The sequence below is a fragment of the Nyctereutes procyonoides genome, unplaced genomic scaffold (genome assembly GCF_905146905.1).
Source record: "Nyctereutes procyonoides isolate TBG_1078 unplaced genomic scaffold, NYPRO_anot_genome, whole genome shotgun sequence".
Classification (NCBI taxonomy): domain Eukaryota; kingdom Metazoa; phylum Chordata; class Mammalia; order Carnivora; family Canidae; genus Nyctereutes; species Nyctereutes procyonoides.
In genome coordinates this window covers 10,989,810-11,012,213 of record NW_026575144.1, presented here as the reverse complement: position 1 = coordinate 11,012,213, position 22,404 = coordinate 10,989,810, and the positions used below count along the sequence as shown (strand labels likewise).

The window sequence follows — 22,404 nt, the reverse complement described above, 5'->3', positions numbered from 1 at the left end:
GGCGCGGGGATGGGAGCAGGGTGGGCGGGGCGTGTGGGGGCGGGGCTGGGGAGCGCCGGGACCTGGGGGCGGGCTCAGGGGAGGGGGCGGGGGGCTGATGGGCGGGGCTGGAGGTGAGCCGGGCCGGGGCTGGGGGCGCGGGGGGCGGGGGGCAGGGCACCGGGCGGGGATGCGGAGCGGGGGCGGGGGCGGGGCGCCGGGGAGGGGAAGTGGGCGGGGCGCCGCCGGGAAGGGGGCGGGCCGGGAGAGCCTCGGGGCCGAAGCGGCAGGGGCGGCGGGGCAGGGCGCGTGGCCGGGTCCGGCGAGATGAGCGGGGCCGGCGCGGCGGCGGGGGTGGCGGACGCGGTCCGGGGGTTGCGGGTGGACGGGCTGCCCCCGCTGCCCAAGAGCCTGAGCGGGCTGCTGCACTCGGCGTCGGGCGGCGGCGCGCCGGGGGGCTGGCGGCACCTGGAGCGGCTGTACGCGCAGAAGTCGCGCATCCAGGACGAGCTGAGCCGCGGGGGCGCGAGCGGCGGCGGGGCCCGGGCCGCGGGGCTGCCCGCCAAGCCGCCCAACCTGGACGCCGCGCTGGCCCTGCTCCGCAAGGAGATGGTAAGGGGGCTCCGCGGCGGGGGGGGGTCCGTGCGGTCTCGCCGTCCCGGGCAAGTTCGCCCGGCCCCGCGCTCTGCTCCGGAAGAGCCCGTCTGGCTCCCGAGCCCCGGGCGGCGGTGCGGAGAGGGGCGCTGTCCTCTCCGCTCCCCCTTTTACTACCCGGGGAGGGGAGGCTCCCCACTGCGGAGGCGGCTTTCGGGCCCTCGGAATCGCGCGGCGGGAGGCGCGGCGTGGGCTCCGCTGTGGCCTCGCGGCGGGCGCGACTCGGTCCCCGGCCTGCGGAGCGACACAGACCCGCGGGGTTTGGCGGCGGCGGCGGCGGCGGCGGCGGGGTTTCGGGCTGTGCGCGATTGGATGGATTCTCCTGTCCTGGAAAGGACAGTTTTTGTCCGCGCGCGCGGGCGTAGGCAGAGACTGGAACAGCCCTCGCGCCCTCCCCGCGCCCCGGGCGGCGCGTGCAGAATCCGACGACTGCGGGGGGCCGCGGCCCCCCAAGCCCGCCCAGGTGAAGCCCGCGCGGGCTCCTCGGGTCGTGTCTGGGCGCCAAACAATGGGGCTTAGTTCCTGTCAGTCCTCGGGAAGTACATTTGGTGCGTGTGGACCGGGACACGCGACTTGAGTGACGCCAAAAGCCGAGCAAGGGCAGGGATTTAGGTGGCGCTGAGCCTTTCTCCAGCTTTCGCCTCCCGGCTCGGCCAGGCCAGCAGGGAACTGGAGAACTTCCTCCTTTCCACGCTCTCGCTGCCCCTGGTCACTTAGCCCTGGCCGCCCGCTCTCTTTTTGGAATCTGCCCCTTCTTTCACTTCGTGCAGGTTCTAAGTACACTTAAAAACGTTATCAAGAAAATATAATATATGAAAGCCGCTTTTTTCCTAAGTAAATTTCCTGCCGAAAAACTTATCACAGAAACGCTTTAAATATGCGACTAGCACATTACAGTATTGCTTAGAGACTTCCAACTTATGCCTCTTATTTCTCTTCAGGAGCATATCTGTTCTGAAAGGTAAGGCTTAATTAAATCTAGAAAATCAGCCTTAAATGAACATTTCTAAATCAATTAGATACTGTCTTCCCACTCTAGCTGGCATTGAAATAGTGATTTCCGATTCTCTCTGAATAGATTTTCTAAGCTTCCTAACAGAATGACTTAAATTCCAAGACAACAGTTTTTATTTAATAATGAACATTAATCGACACCAGCATTGCACAGCCAGGGAGCTGCATTTTAATTAGATAAACCTACACCTACTATGTTTACAGTCTGAATTTAGATGTAGCAGAAACATGGGGCTGAATGGGAAGATTCACCCTGGGCTAAGTCCCATACTGGAACAGACAGGAAGACCTCACAGCCACTCCTGTTGTGAAGCTCTGGTTTATAAACATGCTCTGGTGGCGTGGGGAGTCAATGTGCTATTCCCGAAAGTATTTTTCCGGGTCCCTCCTGGTGCAGCTGGAGAACAGCCACAACCTTGTAATTATGCCTTGGACCAGAGCTCTCTCTAAGCCTAACTGTTTGAAGCGCAAGGGAAATAAACAGCCATCTTTGGTCAGTCTGATATTTAGCTGAGAGAAAGATAAGAAAGATATGGCTACAGGCCTTGACATGTCCTTTCACAGAATGTCACAGGTCTTTTAAAAGTGCCCTAGGTCTTTTGGCTCTAAGAGATTCACTAACCTGGGGCCCTGGGGTCTGAGTGGTAACCTAAGCTGAGTGCATTCCTAAACTATCTGCAGAATAGTTTGTGTCAATCTATTTAATTGGAAGGCCTGGGGTCAAATCTGTACCAAGGGATTTACTAGAAATCTTGGCAGAATGTGATTAATCCCTGTTTGAAAAGGTCCTGTGCAATCACAGATCAATGTGGTTGATCCTTTTTTTTTAAGTCCTGTGCAAGAAGTGGTGGGGTGGGAAGGCCTCTGAAGGCAACAGAATTTTAACAAGGGCCAAGGGCAGTGGGGAAGTAGCAGCAAAGCTGGAATAAGGGAATAGCTCCAATTTGATAGCAGGATGCAAAAAGGGCTGGAAGTGGGAGATGCCGGAAATGTGCTTGGAGAAGGTGAGAGCCTCCAGCTGGGTGGGGGGCCAGTGAACAGGAAACAGGAATCAAATGGGGGATGCTTCTCTGATGGAGAAAATGGAGGAATTGCTAGTTAACATTAGAGCCTGGGAGGTGATTTCAGCTTTTTAATGGAAAGTGCAGCTAAGCAAAACAATTAAAAGTTACTCATAGTCCAAGCACCTTGAGATCATCACTTAATAGTTTGGGATATCTCCTGTGTAGGCACAGTGTAAATGCTTTCTATACATCATAACTTCTCTGTGAGTTGGGTACTCAATATCTATTTGGGCACTTGGGTGGCTCAGTTGGTTAAGCATCTGCCTTTGGCTCAGGTCATGACCTCAGGGTCCTAGGATCGAGCCCCAATCTGGCTCCTTGCTCAGTGGAGAGGCTGCTTGTGCCTCTACCCCTTCCCCCCTGCTCGTGCCCACTCTCTCTCCCTCCCCCTCTCTCAAATAAATAAATTAAAATCATTTAAAAAGGCCATTTTATTTATCTATTTATTGAAGTGTAGTGGACACACGATGTTATATTAGTTTCAGATGTACAGCAGAGTGACTCAAGTCTGTATGTTATGCTGTGCTCACTGCAAGCGTAGCTTCCATCTGTCCCCATACACTGCTGTTGCCGTACCATCGGCTACATTCTCTGTGCTTTACTTTTCATCCCTGTGACTTACCCATTCCAGAATTGGAAGTCTGCATCTCCCATTCCCTTTCACCCATTTTCCCCATCCTCCCTACCTGTCTCCTCTGGCAGCCATCAGTTTGTTCTCTGTATTTATGGGTCTGTTTCTGCTTTTTGTTTGTTCATTTGTTTTGCTTTTTAGATTCCACATAAAAGTGAAATCCTATGGTATTTGTCTTTCTCTGACTTATTTCACTTAGCGTAATGCCCTCTAGGTCCATCCTATTTCATACGTTTTTTTTTAAAAATCACTCAGAATTTAACTCCTCTGTGATCATATATTCAGCCAGGTGTGTCCTAAAGCCTGTTTTAACCTTTGTATTATACTGCCTGGGTGCATGTAAGGATGAGAATCTGGTGGCTGGAAAGGAGATTTGGACCTGGTGATAAGCATTTGACGGGTGGCGAGAGTGGAATGGCGAGCGGTGGGGACAGTTGGCATCCAGGCCTCTGGGAGGGCACAGAGTTCTGTCCTGTGATTGGCACTGTGCTCTGCTGGAAGATCATGCTTTCTACTGCACTGCACATTTCAGCAGTTCCCGTGCTAGGAACCCTTCTAATGTGCTAGGAACCCCAATGCTGTGAAGCTCTGTGCTGCTGCAGGTCCTGGCCCCCTGCCCTAGTGGGCCCATTTGGAAAGCTGTGAGGGTCACACAGAGGGTTACTGCTTTATAGACCAGAAAGAGTCCTTTAAAACAAGAAGCTGAGTTTGTTGGTTGTTGGGCTTTTTTTTTTTTTTTAACATCAGAGGAGGATATTTTATTTTAAGATTTTATTTATTTCTTCATCAGGGACACAGAGAGAGAGAGAGAGAGGCAGAGACACAGGCGGAGGGAGAAGCAGGCTCCATGCAGGGAGCCGGACGTGGGACTCAATCTGGGGTCTCTAGGATCACACCCTGGGCTGAAGGCCGTGCTAAACCGCTGAGCCACCCGGGCTGCCCCAGAGGAGGATATTTTAAAATCACACTCAACAGATGTTTATGGGGCATGTGTTAGGTATAAAGTGCTACAGAGAAACAAGGATGAATGGGAACTCTCTAGCTGTTAAGGAGCTTCCAGCAGCTGGTAGATGTGGTCATCTTCACAGCAGCAGGAGTGCTGTAAGTTCAGACCTCTTCTCAGTTTTCTCAGCTGGAGTCTCTGTATTAGTAATAGGAACTCAGTCTGGACTAGCTCTTGTGAAAGGAGACTTACACAGAGACAGACTAGAACCAGGGCTGGTGGGGCACCTGGGATGCCCATGGTATTCTCTCTCCACCATCATTCTATTTATTCCCTCTTTTTTGGCCTGTGGCTGCTAACTGGGTCCATGCTCAATTTTGGCCTCGCTTCTTATTTCCAGTTTGTAAATAGTGTGGAAGGATGCCAGTGGGCCCAGCTTGGGTAGCCGGGCCAGCCTGGGCCAGTTGGTAGTGACCGAGGACGGCATTGCATTTTGCCAAGATAGTGTGACCATATGGATGTGGTGGGGGTGGGGTACTGGGGAGTCCACCAAAGAAATGCCAGTTTGCAGAAATAGAGCAGGGGGCTGCTGGACTAGCAAACTATTAGATAATATATCACAGACGTCTTCTTAGATAAGAATACTTTGCCCCAAAGGGCCCCACCCTTGGAAAGATTTCTTTTTTCTTTTTTTTTTTTAAGATTTTATTTATTTTTTCATGGGAGACACACACACACACACAGAGAGAGAGAGAGAGGCAGAGACACACAGGCAGAGAGAGAAGCAGGCTCCATGCAGGGAGCCTGACATGGGCCTCGATCTCTGGTTTCCAGGATCACGCCCTGGGCAGAAGGCGGCACCAACCGCTGAGCCACCCGGGCTGCCCTGGAAAGATTCTTATCTGTTAAGCTGACAAAGCCACCTTTGCTCAGTAGACCTTGGTTGGCATTTTAAATCCTTGCACGTGGCTGAAGGACTCCCTTGACTTGCAGTGTCAGCCGGGACCCCTGACACATGCACACACACCCCTACACCCCTTCCTTGAAGTGTGTATGTAGAACACCTGCTCAGCAGTTCTGGGACATTAGCTCATTAAGCTCGGACATCCCAAAGAGTCATGAAAACATAGAAGATCCTCAGATGTGGGGGGCAGCAGAGCTTTGAGGGCAGCATCTCTGGAGGTTTTTGGGTTTTGCCTCTCAAACCATCAGGGCGCAAGTTCTAGTTCCCTTTTTATGTTCTTTTTTTCCCCTTAAAACTGTCAAATAGTGGGGCACCTGGGTGGCTTGGTTGAGTGGCCAGTTCTTGATTTCGGCTCAGATCATGATCCTCAGAGTCGCGAGATCAAGGCGTGCGTTGGGTTTGCACCTAGCATGGAGCCTGCTTGGGATTCTCTTTCTCTTTCTGCCCCTTCCCCTTCTCTCAAATGAATAGATAAAATCTTTAAAAAAAAGTCAAGTAGTTATTTTGGTCACCAACCCATGCATGAGTGGGAAATCATCCACTCAGAACTTTTGAGTTCCTGAGCTGCAATGGTTTAGGGGAAAAATTTAATCTGATTAAATAAAACTTGATTTCTGAGACCAGCAAAGCTCCTCTTCCCTGCATTTTAGTTGAGAGAACTAAATGTCTAATGAGTTTGTGCAGTGAACTGTATTCCAGGAGATGTGCATTAGCTTGAATAGCCCACATCCCAGTGGATTTCAGTTCTTATCCTGTGTGTGAAACCAGTGTCTTAGAAAGGGGATTTTAGTCTTTAAAAGGATTTATGGTAAAGGTCCAATCCCAAATCAGGCCTATGAAATCCCATCTGGAATAAAACTGTTAGCTACCAATATAGCATTCTTGATTGATATTGATCAAGGAGAATAGGAAGGAGTGTCTGTGGCCTTTAATACTGTCTTTTCTTTTTCTTTTCACTGGTCATAGCACCAGCATGGTTAACTGTGTTCCCCAAAGGATGGACCACTGGCCCCAGAATCCCCTGGGCTGCTTGCTGAAATGCTGATTGCTGGGCCTCTTCCTATACCAGCAGTATCAGAATCTTGGAGAAAGCAGAATCTGCACTTTTAACAAGCCCTTTAAGGATTGGGAAGCTCCTGGGATGCCTGGATGGCCCAGCAGTTAAGCTCTGCCTTCAGCTCAGGGCATGATCCTAGAGGTCGGGGATCAAGTCTCACATTGGGCTCCCTGAAGGGAGCCTGCTTCTCCCTCTGCCTGTGTCTCTGCCTCTCTCTATCTCTGTGTCTTTCATGAATAAAGAAATAAAACCTTAAAAAAAGAATTGGGAAGCTCCTGAAGCAGGATTCAAGAGCTTGAATTCTGTTATTAGATTATGTGATATAATTTGGGCAAGCACTTCACTATTTCCAGCTATAGGTCCCCTATGGGGAAAAAGAATTAAATGCCACAAGGCTCTGTTTTTGTTTGTTTGTTTGTTTGTTTGTTTGTTTTTTCCACGAAGGCTCCTTTTGGCTATAGCAATATAACTCTTTTCCCCTTCTGCCTTTATGGGTCTTCAGGGCTCCTGCAGAAGTTTGCTCTGTCATAAAATAATGTAGGCACGTGTGCAGGACCTACCTATTGTAGTGTGCTGTGTGCTTGATGTCTGGGGACACTTGCTCGGCTATACCTGGTAGTTGTAAATTCTACAAAGAAAAGAAAGAGCAGTGCAAGCTTGCTATTCTTGGACTCCGTTCATCAAAAATTAGGTTATCTGTGATAGTTCTTAAAGTTTTTAGGCCATAATTACTCTATGGTACTTGTCCCCACCCCCAAGATCCACCCAATGAAAGCACAACTAGAAGTGTGTGTGTGTGTGTGTAATCCTGCACATGTCCTTGGGGTGGGGGTGGGGCTGTAAGGGCAGGCTGGTGGGGTCACTGGCCTAATTTCATTCATTTTGTTTTTTTTAAAGATTTCATTTGAGAAAGGGAGCAAGCAGGAGCAGGGAGAGGGGCAGAGGGACAAGCAGCCTCCCCACTGAGTGGGGACCCCAGGTGGGGCTCAATCCTGGGACCTTGAGATCATGACTTGAGCTGAAGTCAAGTGTTTAATGGACTGAGCCACCAGGCGTCCCTGGTTTGATTCACTTTTGATGCTACCTCTGAGGTTATAATTACAGTCCCAAGATTTGAAGATACAGAGGATTGAAAGATGTTTTTTCATACCTCTTTAACTTTGATCAATTACTGTCCCGACCTGCAGAGACTATAAATATTTTTCCTAACTTATAAGTATCTTGCAAGAAGTAAAACCCTTGGGATGCCTGGATATAGCTCAGTGGTTGAGCATCTGCCTTCGGCTCAGTCGTGATCCCATGGCCCTGGAATCTAGTCCCACATCGGGTTCCCCACAGGAAGCCTGCTTCTCCCTCTACCTTTGCCTCTGCCTCTCTCTCTGTGTCTCTCTTGAATGAATGAATGAATGAATAAATAAATAAAATTTTTTAAAAAAAAGAGAAGAAGAAGCAAAACCCTCTGCTTTCCCCCGCTTTTGGTTAAAGGCATTCATCTGTTACATGTGAAAGTGTCCTGGCACTTTGGGCACCTCTTCACTGATAGGGGACCTCAACGGAGCAAGGGGCAAGCATCTCTGCATCTCCCTGGCCCAGTACTGCTGTAGATCTTTGATGTTGTGTGGCCAAGGTAGCTCAGGGAGGGCTCAAAATGAGGACTGCGGCCCTTGTGCACTTCCCTCCACCAAGCAGCAGTGGAAGCTTTGCAGTTGTGCTTCTGGAATGCCCACCTGAATTCCACAGAGACTTCACACCTCAGTTGGAAAAGCTAAATTTTTCATGATCCTATGTATGAAACCTTCTAAATGGGCCATGGACTCCACGAACAGGAAACCAGCCGTGAAACTGGCTGGTAAGATATTTGCCCCCAATAATCCAATGTCATTCTCAAGAGCCCTGACCTTCTGTTCATCTCATTGGTTGCCCACAGGCTCCAGATGTTTCCAAGTGATAAGTAGGCAGGGCACACAAAGGCGGTTCTTTCTTTCCTGTTGCTCCTTCCTTCATAGACACTTAACCTGGAGATGTAGAAACCAGGACTTTGAGATCATGACCTGAGCAGAAGTCAAATGCTCAGTGGACAGAGCCACCAGGACTTTGGAGACAGACTCTTCAACTTCCTTTTGGTGCTATAGAAATTCGTTAAGGCATGTGGTCTTCTCTGGTTTTATGAGTACTTTCTGCTCACTGCTGTGATTGGCCCTAAGCATGGTGGGCTGGCCTAATTTTGCAGGTCTAGAATCCCATCTGCAAGGATTCTGGGAGGAAGCACTGCCTTTGATGGAGAGGAGAGAGGCTCTGTCCTCTGGCCAGTGCTCTCCAGTGGAGGGGCAGCCTCTGGAGGGCACCAGACCTGTTACTGACTGGAGAGGCTGGGCTGAGGAGGATTACTGAAATACATTTGGAGACTAGAGACCATGGAAAGAGGGTGTTGGGACACCTGCGTGGCTCAGCGGTTGAGCGTCTGCCTTCAGCCCAGGGCGTGATCCTGGAGTCCTGGGATCAAGTCCCACATCAGGCTCCCTGCATGGAGCCTGCTTCTCCCTCTGCCTCTCTCTCTCTCTCTCTCTCTCTCTCTATGCCTCTCATAAATAAATAAAATCTTTAAAAAAAGAAAAAAGAAAGAGGGTGTTTGGTGTGTTTCTAAGTTGTCAACTGCACTTAGAAAATAGGCATGTTCAATGCAGTTGAATGCCAAGGTGTTTAACAACCCTTATAACCACAGATAAGCGAAGGAAAACAAGGTATCATGCTTTATCTAAAACAACAGCAGAGCTCCGAAAGAATCATCATCATAATGGTGAGGGGTTGGGGAAATAGACACTGTAAAAACAGAATTTCTTGTGCTTTTTATGTCAGTTGCCTACAAACACCAGCTGTTGACATGAGGTTTTCTATATGTTGTACAAGAACTTGGTTTTCTGATTTTAACTTCAGATTTTGTCCCCTAACTTCATCTCCTCTTGCAGTGGGGGAGTTTCATTTAATTGGATATCATTCAAGAAAATGGCAGAACACAAATTAACCTTCAATTGTGTGTTGGGTTCCAGTATGACTCTTAGCAAGTCATGTTTTTCCCTCCAGTCGCACCTAATTTCAACATCACCTGTACCCATGTCCACACTCATTATCTTGGGCAATGAGCTTTTAGACTTTAATACAAATCCTTGATGAATGATATCTGCTGTTCATAGTATGAAAAAGCAAGTTACAAAACAGTATACGTATACATTTGTATTTGTGGTAACTAGTTAAAAACCAGCTTGCATAAAGATACTGTCTTGAGGGATGTATACTAAACTGCTTAAAGTGGGTATCTTTATTTTTTAAATATATGTGTTTTTAAAGATTTTACTTATTTGAGAGAGAGAGAGAGAGAGAAAGGAGGGAGGGCAGAGGGAAAGAGACAAGCAGACTCCTCACTGTGCATAGAGCCTGACATGGAGCCTGATCTCAGGACTCTGAGTTCATGACCTGAGCTGAAACCAAGAGTTGGACCCTTGACTGAGCCATACAGGTGCCCCTAAAAGTGGGTGTCTCTAAAACAGAGGTTCTTAAAATGTGGTCTGGAGACATTCTCGGTGTCCATAATTATGTGGTGGTCATACAGATAAATGTGATGCTTTAAAATACTACCTAAGGAAGTGTATCAACATTTGGAAGATCTGCATAATTCAGTTAGTCAAATTTTCACCTTTTTCATAGAACTAATACTTGCAGTTAGAAAATCATGCAGGGTTAAAAGATCCATTCAAAGTGCAAGATTAATGGATTTTAATGTGACAGTATGAGAAGTTCAGTGGCATAGTTTCAAATTCCACACTGCAGCCAACTAAGGGGTAGCGTCAAAGAAAGAATATCCTCTACAATTTCCTAAAAGGCTATTACATATCCGTGTGAGGCCAGATTTTCTTCATTTACTTCAACCAAAACAACCTGTCACAAAGGATCAATGCAGAAGATTAGCCATACAAAAAAAGATTTACAAGATAGTAAAAAAAAAAGAAAGAAAAAGAAAAAGAAACAGATTTACAGGGATCCCTGGGTGGCGCAGCGATTTGGCGCCTGCCTTTGGCCCAGGGCGCGATCCTGGAGACCCGGGATCGAATCCCACGTCGGGCTCCTGGTGCATGGAGCCTGCTTCTCCCTCTGCCTATGTCTCTGCCTCTCTCTCTCTCTCTCTCTCTCTCTCTCTCTGTGTGACTATCATAAATAAATAAAAATTAAAAAAAACAGATTTACAAATGGTATTGTTTATAAAAATGTCATATTAACATGTAATGAGTATATTATTTATGTTTAAGTGGATCAATATTAAAGCTTCTCAGTTTTGACTTGTAATAAGGTAAATATTGAGAGGTATATCCCACATAACAAGCACTTGTTGAGGCCTTCCACCGTTTAAGAGTATAAAGAGGTCCCGACAGAAAAACATTTGAAGATAGCTGCTTTAGACCATGGAATTAAGGAAGGATGGTTTACATAATTGTGAACCATTGAAATTTTAACATAATTAGAATGTTTTATTTTTATGATGGGAAAAAAAGTAAAAGAATGAGCAAAGGCATTACTTAAAGAAAATGGTTGGTTGCTTTTCTTCAGCTCTGCCTAGGACGGCACAAGAGGAAACGGGCTTCATTGGTACCAGTGTAAGTTGAGGTTGGAGAGAAACAAGCGTGTCTGAGGAGAGGTTGCAGAATGGGCTCTGTCTGTGGATGCCCTCAGCTGTCAGCAGCAAAACAACTGAAACTCCCTTACCTGGTTGAGAGGGTGCATGGGCAAGTGCGGAGCTGCGCAAGCTTTGGGTGTGGCTTAATCTGGGGGTGCAACCATACGCCTGGTCTGTTTCCTGTCGCTGAATCACCCTGGCTCTTTAGAGTCTAGTCCTCAGCCCAGTGGGCCTAGGGTATTCACAGGGGTAAAGCAGACCAAATAACACAGATGCTTTTCCACCCAGGACACGAGAGTGGTGTGTAGGAGCCACAAGATGGATTGGAAGCTTGCTTCGTGAGCACAGACTGACAGGCCACCAGGGAGCCTTTTTTTTTTTTAATTTTTAGGGCCAAGTGATAAAATTAGAGATGTTATGTAGGTACAGCAAGAGAAAATATTTTTCCATAAGAATTCTTTTGGGATGAGAAAACACTTCACTTTATTGGGATACAAAGCTACTGTTCCTTTTTATCAAATCAGTTGCAAATACTCATCTATAAAAAACATTCTTTGCTTTCTTAGGTCATCCCAAGACAGACAGGAGGATGGATGTGGCCCATGGGCCACAGTCTGCGGACCCCTAGTCTAGACCAGGGCTGCCCAATAAAAAGATAATGAGAGTCATAAATGTAATTTAAATTTTTCTAGTAGCTATATGAAAAAAACCCTACAAAATAAAATTAATTTTAATATTTAACTCAGTAAGTCTAAAATATTACTTCAATGTTTAATCAATATTTAAAAAGTTATAATAAGATGTTTATATTCTCTTTTTTTTTTTTTTTTTGTCTAACTCTCCAAAATTACAAAGCACCTCCATTGGGACTAGTCACATTTCAAATGTCTGACAGCCACATGTGACTAGTGGTACCATGTTGAATAGCATACATTTAGACCAAAAAATTACATCCCTTCTATACTGAGTTAAAGTCTAGCTTGGCTCTACAGACTGACAGGCCACCAGGGAGCTTTGAGGTCCTTCAGTGAAGCTTGAGTAGTTAATAGCCCCTTCCCTACTGGATCAACACCAAAGGAGTCTTTCTCTTCGGTTTTCCCTTGCAACACAGTATGCAGGTCAGTGTCCTTCTGTCATCACATCCTTTATTCAGAAATCAGGTTACAATCCATTAGGTCACTGCTTTATTACATTCCAGCCCCGCAGATATGTGCTGGACACCTTGATTAGATTTGGGGCATTTCCCAAGTCTTTTCTAAAATAAATTCACAAGCCATCTGTATATGCTTAGTCATTCACTACATTTTATTAATTTTTTAAAAAGATTTTATTTGAAAGAGCGCAAGCGAGCACAAGCAGAGGGAGAAGGAGAAGCAGCCTCCCTGCTGAGCAGGGAGCCCCATGTGGGGCTCCATCCCAGGACCCTGGGATCATGACCTGAGCCAAAGGCAGACACTTAACCAAATGAGCCACCCAGGCACCCGCATTCATTTTATTTTTAAAAAAGATTTTATTTATTTATTCTTGAGAGACACAGAGAGAGATAGAGGCAGAGACACAGGCAGAGGGAGGAGCAGGCTCCATGCAGGGAGCCCGACATGGGAGTTGATCCTGATCCCGGGTCTCCAGGATCACACCCCGGGCCAAAGGCAGGCACTAAACCGCTGAGCCACCAGGGCTGCCCTGCATTCATTTTAAAAAGAAAACTTTGAAAGTGTTGTCATTTTAAGTTAATGTCCTGAATGTTCATGGTAGAAAATCCAGAAAATTCAGAAAAGCCAAAAATAAAAGTCACTTGTGACATGAGCAGCTTGCTGCATACCACAGCTGACATTGTGCCATCTCCTTGCCCCGGTCAGCTGCTCGGCAGTACAGGCTGATGGTCAGAGCACGGGTGCCGGAGTCCTGAGCACCTGCTCCCTGCCCTGCCAGCCACCTCCCCCCATAGGCTCTCAGTCGAGGGCCTTCATTTTTCAGGATCCCAACCTCCTCCTCCTAACAGAGTCAGAGGATCTCATATGTGTGTCCAACTGAGATTTTCTTGTCTCTAGTCAATCCCTAGAAAATGAACAGTTAGGGGTACCTGGGTGGTGCAGTCAGTTGGGTGTCTGATTCTTGGTTTGGCTCAGGTCCTCATCTCAGGGTTGCGAGATGGAGCCCCTGGTCAGGTTCCACACTTAGTGCAGAATCTGCTTGGGACTCTTTCTCTCTGCCCCCCACCGTTCCCCCCCCCCTAAAATAAATAAAATCTTAAAGAGAGAAATGAACACTTAGCTGGTTAAAACTTATGTGCTCTCTTAAGGCTTTTGACAGACCTTGCCAAGCAGTCCTCCACAAAAGTTTTGCAGGCATGCAGTTGTACGCAGTGTGCCTACGTGATGCGCTTTTTTATTACTACTGGTTTTTACAATTGAGAGAGTATTATGTGCTTGTTGAGAAAAAAATTGAGCAGTACAGAAGGCTGCAAGTACCGATCCCACTTTCTAGAAGTTCTTCTAACAAACCTTGTCTCCTGTCAGAAGTTTGCACATGGGTGTGTATTTACATATAAAGTGGGTTCCTGCTAACATACTGTTGGTAACCTGAGCTTCTGTGCTCAGCAGCACACGTGGGTCACTGTTCTGCTCTAGTACATACCCAGCTGCTCATCCTTTGAAATGACTGCCTAGTATTTACTGTATGACTATACCCTAATTTGTTAAACCACATTCCTACCACCTTATGTTTCAGCGTAAACTTTCATACAACAAACCTTTTTTAAATCTGTCCCCATATTTCAGGGCTCCCCCTTCCCTATGCTATAGTTTGTGATTTTGTAGCTTCACTAGGGATCTATATATCACTTCCAGCCCATATGGGGTAGGGTATGTATCATCTTAGATTGAGGAATTCAGTGGTAGGCAGATAGATGGTCTGCTGTGGGGGGGCGGGGTCATTTCAGAGCAGACCCCGGTGTGACCTCCTGAACTAACCCACCCCACACCTTGCCTTGCTTCTGCCCACATCCCCCCCACCCCCTTCCCAGACTTAGTTGGGGACTTGGTGCAAGGCATGGGAAAGACCATTTCTTTTGACATCTGTTCTGTTTTCTGCTCATTGCCTTATTTGAGGAAAAGTTGCTTTTGTTTATATCTCTTTACATGTACTAGTGACTTACCCCCAACTTTTATTTTTAGTTTCTTAAATAAAACAGACTTTTTCTTAAATACAACTTACTTCTAAAAAATATCCTAAAGTTTTTTCGTGATACTTTGTTCTGACTCAAAAGTCTCCTTTAAAAAAAAATTGATCTTTTAAGCCTTGTATCTGAATGGTCATATGTCTGTTGTAATTTTTTGAAAGACTGGAAGAACCCTTCCCACCCACCCCCACACAAACACCCCCATCCCCGGCACCCTCCAAAGATAGAAACGCAATGATCCAAAGCCCAGCTGGGAGCTACCACCCAGTCTGAGGCATATTCCTGTGGCCGGTCTATTGTGAGTTTTTGAGACAGTTTCAAGGATGATTCAGGATTGTTTGGACCGTTGTTGGTGATGTTGTGGATCGGTGAGCACCTGTGTGCACAGCAGGAGGGGTGCAGGGGAGCTCCGTGTGCTAGAAAGGAGAAGAAAAGGATCAGGAAGTTAAGCAGGAAGCCCAGACTGAGAGAGGAAGGAATGGCATTAACTGTTTAAAGAGGTAGAAATTAGTTGATTGTTCTTAATTGTCTTGAAGGTCTAGAATAAGAGCTACACATAACCGAGTCTTAGAATTCTGTGTTTTTCTTAAATTACCTGAAGTTTTAAAATGTACTTTCAATAAAGAGTTGTATTTTCTAAATGCAGCTGTTAATTAAATCAGCCATTCTTGGGTCTTCAGGGACATGTGGGAACACATCACTAAGATGGTTCCCTTGTTTGTAGAATGGGGACAGTGGTGAGGGTTAGTGGGCTTGCAGAGGGTGCCCCCCCCCAGTCCTTTTTTCTGGAAGGACAAGTTCCTGTGATTTAATCATGTTCTGAAACAACTCTGCTGTTTAATTCCCCTTCCTACATTCTTGTACCCTCTCGCCTTCAGGGTTGAGGGACTGATTTCTGGGAGTGTCATGAGTTTCTGTCCCAGCTGCAGACAGGTGTGACTCTATAAAGAGCACTCAGGGAGCAAATTTGGGTTTGGATCTTCTGTCAAGCAGGAGGTGAGTCTTTTTTTTTGTTGAAGTGGGAGTAACCATGTGGTCTGGGGCTTCTTTCAGGGTGCTCCTGGGGTGCTCTGGGTGCAAAGGGCCACCTGCTGATCCCTGCACCACCCCACTGCCAGGCCGCTTCTGCAGCCGGATGTTCTCTGGGAGGGCATCTCTATAGCAAGGGGTTTTCGTGGAGTCAACCAATATCTGAATGTCTACACTGCAAGGCTCCGTGCTGGGTAATGGGGGATCCCAGAGGGAGACGGGCCACTGCATGTGGCTTTCCTATGTTAGAAGGATCCTTGTGAGCTCACCTTGTGCTCACCGGTAGTAAAAAGTAGAGAAAAACAGGGCAGGCAGAGAAGGTGGGAGAGAGTGAGGAGCACCTGCCGTGGAACCAGTCGAAATCTGGAGTGGAGGAGAAGCTGGCATTGGCGGGGTGAGCAAGGAGGCCTTAACATCCATGGTGGGGACAGGTCTGGACAGTCTCGGGGAGGGGGCCTCCATTCGGCCAACTGTGGCATGAGGTGCAGTAAATGAGACTGGATCATGGAATGCTGCCCAAGGGATTTGCAATTTGCCTCTAGAAAATTTAAGTGAAAGTATTTGAAACAACCAACAGCCAAGGGAGAGGCGTCCAGGCTGGGGGCCGGGTTTGCTCGTGTTGCTGCTTACCTCATGCCCTCCTGGCTAATTTGGAGGATTGCTGGTAAGTCAGAGGAGCTTTGGTCTAGTGCCTGCACAAGGCGCTGAGAAGCTGGCATGCCTGCACGCGCGTGTGCTTATATCCCTGTTAAATTACCCTAAGTGCTTGGCATCTATTCAGCTGCGTAATAGGTGTGTGCAGGACCAAGCTGTATTCCTAGGTGGGTCAGGCCTCCTTTTCTAGGCCAGCATTCCACCTGAAGACAGGGCAGCTTTGTGAGTCATCCAGTTGCTGCAGTGCAGAGAGGTCCAGGGCATGATCTGACTCAGGGCCTGCGAGACCTTGGACATGCCACCTGAAAAGCCTGGGACTGCAGGTCATTGAGTAGTGCTGGTTCACAAGATGTCAGCGTCCCAGAACCTGGCAGGGGTCGTGGAGCCATGGAGCCCAGGCGCCCAGGCTCCTCCTGTCATCTGTGCCCACTCCCAGCCTACTCAGAAGATGCAAGTCAGACCTGGTCCAGGAGCGTGTTGCTCCCTTCCACTTCTGTTTTGTTTTCCTCCTTTCTTTTTTCTTTTTTTTTTAAGATTATATGTATTTATTCATGAGAGACACAGAGAGGCAGAGATAGAGGCAGAGGGAGAAGCAGGCTCCCTATGGGGAGCCTGATGTGGGGATTTGATCCCAGGACCCCAGGATCACAACTTAAGCCAAAGGCAGACGCCCAACCACTAAACCACTCAGGTGCCCCTTGTTTTCCCATTCTTCATTTCCAAGGTGGGAAACACTCTTGGGATAGTCCAACCCTTCTGGTATCAGAATGACTCAAACACTCTTGGGATAGTCCAACCCTTCTGGTATCAGAATGACTCAGTAGCAGTATCTCCAAGACTCCAGATGAATCTTTTCTATGATTTCTTTTTTTTAATTGCATAGTTAACATCCAGTGTTCTATTAGTCTATGACTTTTTAAGCAAACACTAGTATGGCTCTAGGAGGGTGTGAATTTCTTTATTAAAGTTTACATTCCTTGTGTTAAATCCCGGAACAGATGGGTAGGTGTGACCTTGCCAAGACAGAATCTTGCAGTTTAGTCGCTGGATTCAAATCTGGACACCGTTGAGGAGCAAGTCCAAGGGAAGGGACTGGGTGGTTAAAATGGGCCAGAATGTCGTCACGAAGAGTTGAAAGACCTGAAGCTATTGGCTGGAGAAGACAGATTTTTTTCAGGGAGTAGAGGTGGTGGAATGAAAAGTATTTCAATATTTAAAAGGCAGTTAAGTGCAGCCCCGTTGGGTGGCTCAGCGATTTAGCTCTGCTTTCGGCCCAGGGCCTGATCCTGGAGTCCTGGGATCGAGTCCCACGTCGGGCTTCCTGCATGGAGCCTGCTTCTCCCTCTGCCTGTGTCTCTCTTTCTCTCTCTCTCTCTGTCTCTCATGAATAAATAACGAGAATCTTTTAAAAAATAAAAGGCAGTTAAGAGAGAAATTAGATTTGTGTGTATGTGTAGCAGTTATGCCTAATATCAAGAACCCTGGAACCTACAGGCTGGGAGATTCCTCTCAGTGACCAAGAAGCAGGTTTGCTGGTGAATTTTTTTTTTTTTATGATAGTCACACACAGAGAGAGGGGGGGGGGGCAGAGACACAGGCAGAGGGAGAAGCAGGCTCCATGCACCGGGAGCCCGACATGGGATTCGATCCCCGGTCTCCTCAAGAAGCAGGTTTGCTGGTGAATTTTTTTTTTTTTATGATAGTCACACACAGAGAGAGGGGGGGGGGCAGAGACACAGGCAGAGGGAGAAGCAGGCTCCATGCACCGGGAGCCCGACATGGGATTCGATCCCCGGTCTCCAGGATCGCGCCCTGGGCCAAAGGCAGGCGCCAAACCACTGCGCCACCCAGGGATCCCCTACTGGTGAATTTTCATCTGGCTTGACTGCCCCGGCAGCCCTCTGTGGAAGGGGTCAGGTGGCTCCTGCTCAGTCTTTTCAGTTGAGCTGGGGTCAGAGGGACATGGCACCACGGGGATGAAATGCTGGTGAATCCTGTACCTGCCATTCCTTTCCGGGTTGAAATCCTGCCGGCTGGCAGAGTGGAAAGACTTGTGAATGTAATAACCACAATAGCAGCTGTTACTCTTTTCAGGAGTTGAACAGGATGCCCACGTTCTCACAGCTAGCGAGCGGTAGAACCAGCATTTGAGCCCAAGCAGGCAGGCTCCAGAGCCAGCACTCTATTCCATGCCGCCCTGCCTGGCCACCTGGTGGGGGAATCCATATAAGTGACCCAGGAAAGACAGGTATTTGTATTGAGAACATGGGATTCTTCACTGGAACTGGATGTCAGAATCGCCTGGGTAATTTTTCAAACACAAATGTCAGGAACCCACTTTTCTTTCTTCTTCTTCTTCTTTTTTTTTTTTTTTTTTTTTAAGATTTTGTTCATTTATTCGTGATAGACACAGAGAGAGAGGCAGAGACACAGGCCGAGGGAGAAGCAAGCTCCATGCAGGGAGCCCGACGTGGGACTCGATCCTGGGTCTCCAGGATTGCACCCTGGGCCAAAGGCAGGTGCTAAACTGCTGAGCCACCGGGCTGCCCCCTCAAGGTGTGCTTTTAGGAAGAGGATGCCATTGAGCCAGGTCTGCCCTCTCGGACCTGTATCCTCAAGTCTTCCCTGGATGTCTTGGTAAAATGTGCTAAGTCAGTGTGACCTGGTTCTGTTTTTATGGTCTGTTCGGCTGTAGTAGAGAGATAGCCAATGTCTGCTGGGTAGTTTAGTGTGATCGAAGGGTGTGAAGAATAATGGAATTTAACACCTGTCTTGTCATGAGATGAATGCTGCTTTCTGGACCCCAGCTTCCCTTGTGTGAAAGTCCCATGTGGCAGGTCTTATCACTGAGTAATTGTAATGATTGTGGATCTTCTCTTTCTCTGTGTTTTCTATGTGCATGTTCCCATGCTTTTAGCCCTTTACTCACTACACAGGAGGCATCTGATTACTGTTTATTAAAATGGATGGATATCTCATTGAATCCTCCCAGTAGCCCCATAAGAGAAATTATGATTCGCTTTTGTCATCAGCCAGGGCATAGAGATGATACATGACTTGCTCAAGGGCCAGGAAGCAGAAGGCAGGTCTCCTAGCATCCAGTTTGAATTTCTCCCCTTGCCACTCAGGGAGGTCTGCTGAGCCTGAAACTGCATGCTTCACAAGATCCCCAGGTGATTGTCATGCATGTGAAAGTGTCAGGTGCACTAGTCTAGGCTGCATTTCCAAGTGGATTAACCCTTCTCTCTTTGTGATTCATGGGAACAATGCATTTCCTGTGTTAACTGCTCTTTCCCTTGAGATAAGCTATGGGAAGAGGGGAACTTGATAAATATGTGCCTTTCAAATGTTCTTTGTTCTGTCACCACTTGTGGAAAGTAGTTCCCAGGAGACTCCCTAGAGGCCATCCCCTGGTCTTACTAGATTTATTCAATCTCTAGGGAGTGATCCCCTAATCACCTTTGGGTAAGACTGAGCTTGTGCGGAGGAGAGGGAGTCTGAACACCATTCTTAGGATCCCAGAGGCCGAGCTGGTCAGAGGGTGGGTGCTCCAGGGGGTGGTGTGTGATGCTGACCCGGGAGCTGACACTGGCAAGGGGACTCTGTTGTCCAACAGAGTTGGGAATGACCGTGGTGTCAGGGGACGCACATGTGGGTCCTCTCTGAATCTGATTGTAGCAAGAGGAAATGACATACTTGGATCTAGGCATCCAAAGTGAAACCAGCTGGGGCCACCAGGAGTTCCAGCGCTGCTCCTTCCCCGGGCGTGCCCGAGTACCATGGTAAATTCCACAGGCTGGGGCCCGCCACCCCGCAGGTGTGATCCTTCCCTGCCACACTGAGTCATGTCTGAGGTGTGGGCATCCCACAATTAAGGTTTTCTCAAAATTGTGTTTCTCAAAATTCAAGTGATGCTCTGAGCTGTTCATTGTATGGAAAGAATGTGCTGGCCTGAGCAGATTGCTGGCTGAGTGTTCAACTAAAATTAAACTTAAGTGCTGACTTCTTGTTTTTACCTCCCTACCCCATCCCTCAAGGTTGGCCTCCGACAGCTGGACATGTCCTTGCTTTGCCAACTCTACAGCCTCTACGAGTCCATTCAGGAATATAAGGGAGCGTGCCAGGCCGCATCCAGTCCGGACTGCACCTACGCTCTGGAGAATGGCTTCTTCGACGAGGAGGAGGAATATTTCCAGGACCACCACACCCTCCACGATGGGAGGGAGCGGGGCCCTCCAAGGGACCTGCCGCTGCCTGTCTCCTCGCTCTCCAGCAGCGACTGGATTCTGGAGTCCATCTAGAAGAGGGATCTCAGCAGACAGGCCGCTGCTACCACAGGACACACTGTCAGCATTAGCTCCTCCTCCTAAGAAAGCTCCTCTGCTCCTCCATCGAGGGCAGTCCTCAGGTTCGAGGGGCCAGTGCTACCAGTTTAATTTGGAGGACCCACGTGGCAGTCTGTCCCAGTGGCTGGAGTGTCTGCCTTGATGGCCTCGGGGTGCTTGGCACCACAGTACAGAGGCACCCTGGCCGAGGAGTCCTTTTTATGATCCAACAGGAGGATCCTGGGGGGGCAGACCATCGGGGCCCTTTCACCCAAGATGACTTTCACTAGTTACTTCCTTGCAGGTGGTAGACAACCAGTTACTCTGTTGTAGGAATTGCCTCCAGGTTGCAATGTAGGAAAACTAACAATTTGGGCCCCTCCCCCACTTAATACGTCCCGGCAGTCTTTCTTGCTTTTGTTTTGGGATCATTTTTGAGGCTCTTGGTTGGGTTTTGTTTGTAAGCTGCATTACTAACTGTCCCAGTGACTCAGTGAAAGCTCTTTACCAAAAAAGTAGATATTTCAGGTCGCAACAATCAACTGCATTCTGTTCACCAGTCAAAATTTGTATCATTCTTTGTCTATCAATGGAGGAGTGGGGAACAGAACACAGAGATGTATTGGCAAAAAGAAACAGGGGCAAGCTCGTGTTTTGTGTCATTCACTGTAAGATGGCAAACATTTTTGTTCTGGAAGATTCTAAATGTAAGCCGGTATATTAGAAAGCTATCCTGCCTCTTCCACTCAAAACCATGATCACCTTAAGCCTTAATATATTTATTAAAATCTTTTATGAACACTATACACTTTGTAGGTTAAAAATGAGGATAAAATGCAAAACTCTCTGACTGTAGTTGTGTCTTATTTTGGTCTGAACTCAGAATCATCCATTTTCATAACTTGAATTTACCGAATCCAATCAAATACTGAGAGAAAACTAAGGTTTGTTTTCTTGCCATTAAGGATTTGAAAGAAGCTCTGTTCCTCTATTGACTTATTCTTGAAATTGTTCTATCCACAGTAGACCACCCTTTTACAGTTAAATCTGAGTGCTGTTGTATCTTTGACTACTTCAGACCCCCCCCTTCTTTCTTTTGATGTGGTAATTGCTTATTCGACACCTTTTGGGGTCAGAGAGAGGAAGTAAAATTCATCCTCATGGACCAGCATGTTGACAGCCTGTTACGTGTATGTGACCAAGTGTCAGGAACTGGGGTGAGGTGCAGATGAGAAGGAGCATTCCTGCTGTTTTCCTGTGTTGAAAGTAGTGGTTAAATAAGAGAGGGCAGCAAATTGCCTTTGATATGTGGCTCAACTGTTCAGGGAAAGATAAGAACATTGAAAGGGATATAGGACCAGGTGAAGTCTGGTCTTCTACCAGAACCTTTGACCATTAAAGGTTATCAAGGAGTTGAACCTTGGGTTCTCAACCCTGACCACATTAGAATCACCTGGGGGGGCTTTTAGAAGAATATGGAGCCTGGCTCAAGAACCCCCATCTTCATTCCGATTTAATTAGTAAGGGGTGAGACCTGGGTCTCTGCATGGTTATAGAAGTCCTGCAGGTGATTTTTTTTAAAAGATTTTATTTATTTAATCATGAGAGAGTCACACAGAGAAGCAGAGGTAGAGGGAGAAGCAGGCTCCATGCAGGGAGCCTGATGTGGGACTTTATCCGCGGACCTCGGGATCATGCCCTGAGCCGAAGCAGATGCTCAACTGCTGAGCCACCCAGGACTGCAGGTGATTTTTTAAAAATATTTTTTATTCACTTATCTGAGATAGCAAGAGAGAGCATAAGCAGTGGGGTTGGGCAGGGAGAGGGGAAGCAAACCCCCCACTGTGTAGGGAGTTCGACACAGGACTCCATCCCAGGACCCAAGGACTGTGACCTAAGCCAAAGGCAGACAGCTGATTGAACCACCCAGGCCCCCATCCCCTACCCCACAAGTGATTCTAACGCAGATCAAATTGTCATCTACTGTTCAAACTGGCCCATGAAGCAGGCAAGATGGGACAGATGTGAGAAACGCAGACTCCTACCCCACCTGGACCTACTGACTCACACCCTGTGTCTTCACAGGATAGTCCAGTGATTCTTTCACAGGAAGTTCAGAAGGCATTGCTTATGTCAGCCCAGTGCCAACACTGTTGCTCTGGAAGGACTGTGGTGTCTCCTTGCCTCCCTGGGCCATGGCCAGGAGACCCAGTCCTCAGATGGGCACCGACAGCTCTGGGAGT

The 22,404-nt window shown here is 47.7% G+C and overlaps 1 protein-coding gene across 1 annotated transcript; it reads left to right on the top strand.

The window, feature by feature from the left end:
• Window positions 1–279: 279 nt before the first annotated feature.
• Window positions 280–21,011, top strand: FAM89A (family with sequence similarity 89 member A). Its single transcript, XM_055308950.1, has 2 exons — window positions 280–591; window positions 19,874–21,011. The coding sequence occupies exons 1-2, from the start codon at window positions 307–309 to the stop codon at window positions 20,135–20,137; spliced, it is 549 nt and encodes a 182-aa protein (XP_055164925.1). The 5' UTR covers window positions 280–306; the 3' UTR covers window positions 20,138–21,011.
• The last annotated feature ends 1,393 nt before the right edge of the window (window positions 21,012–22,404 follow it).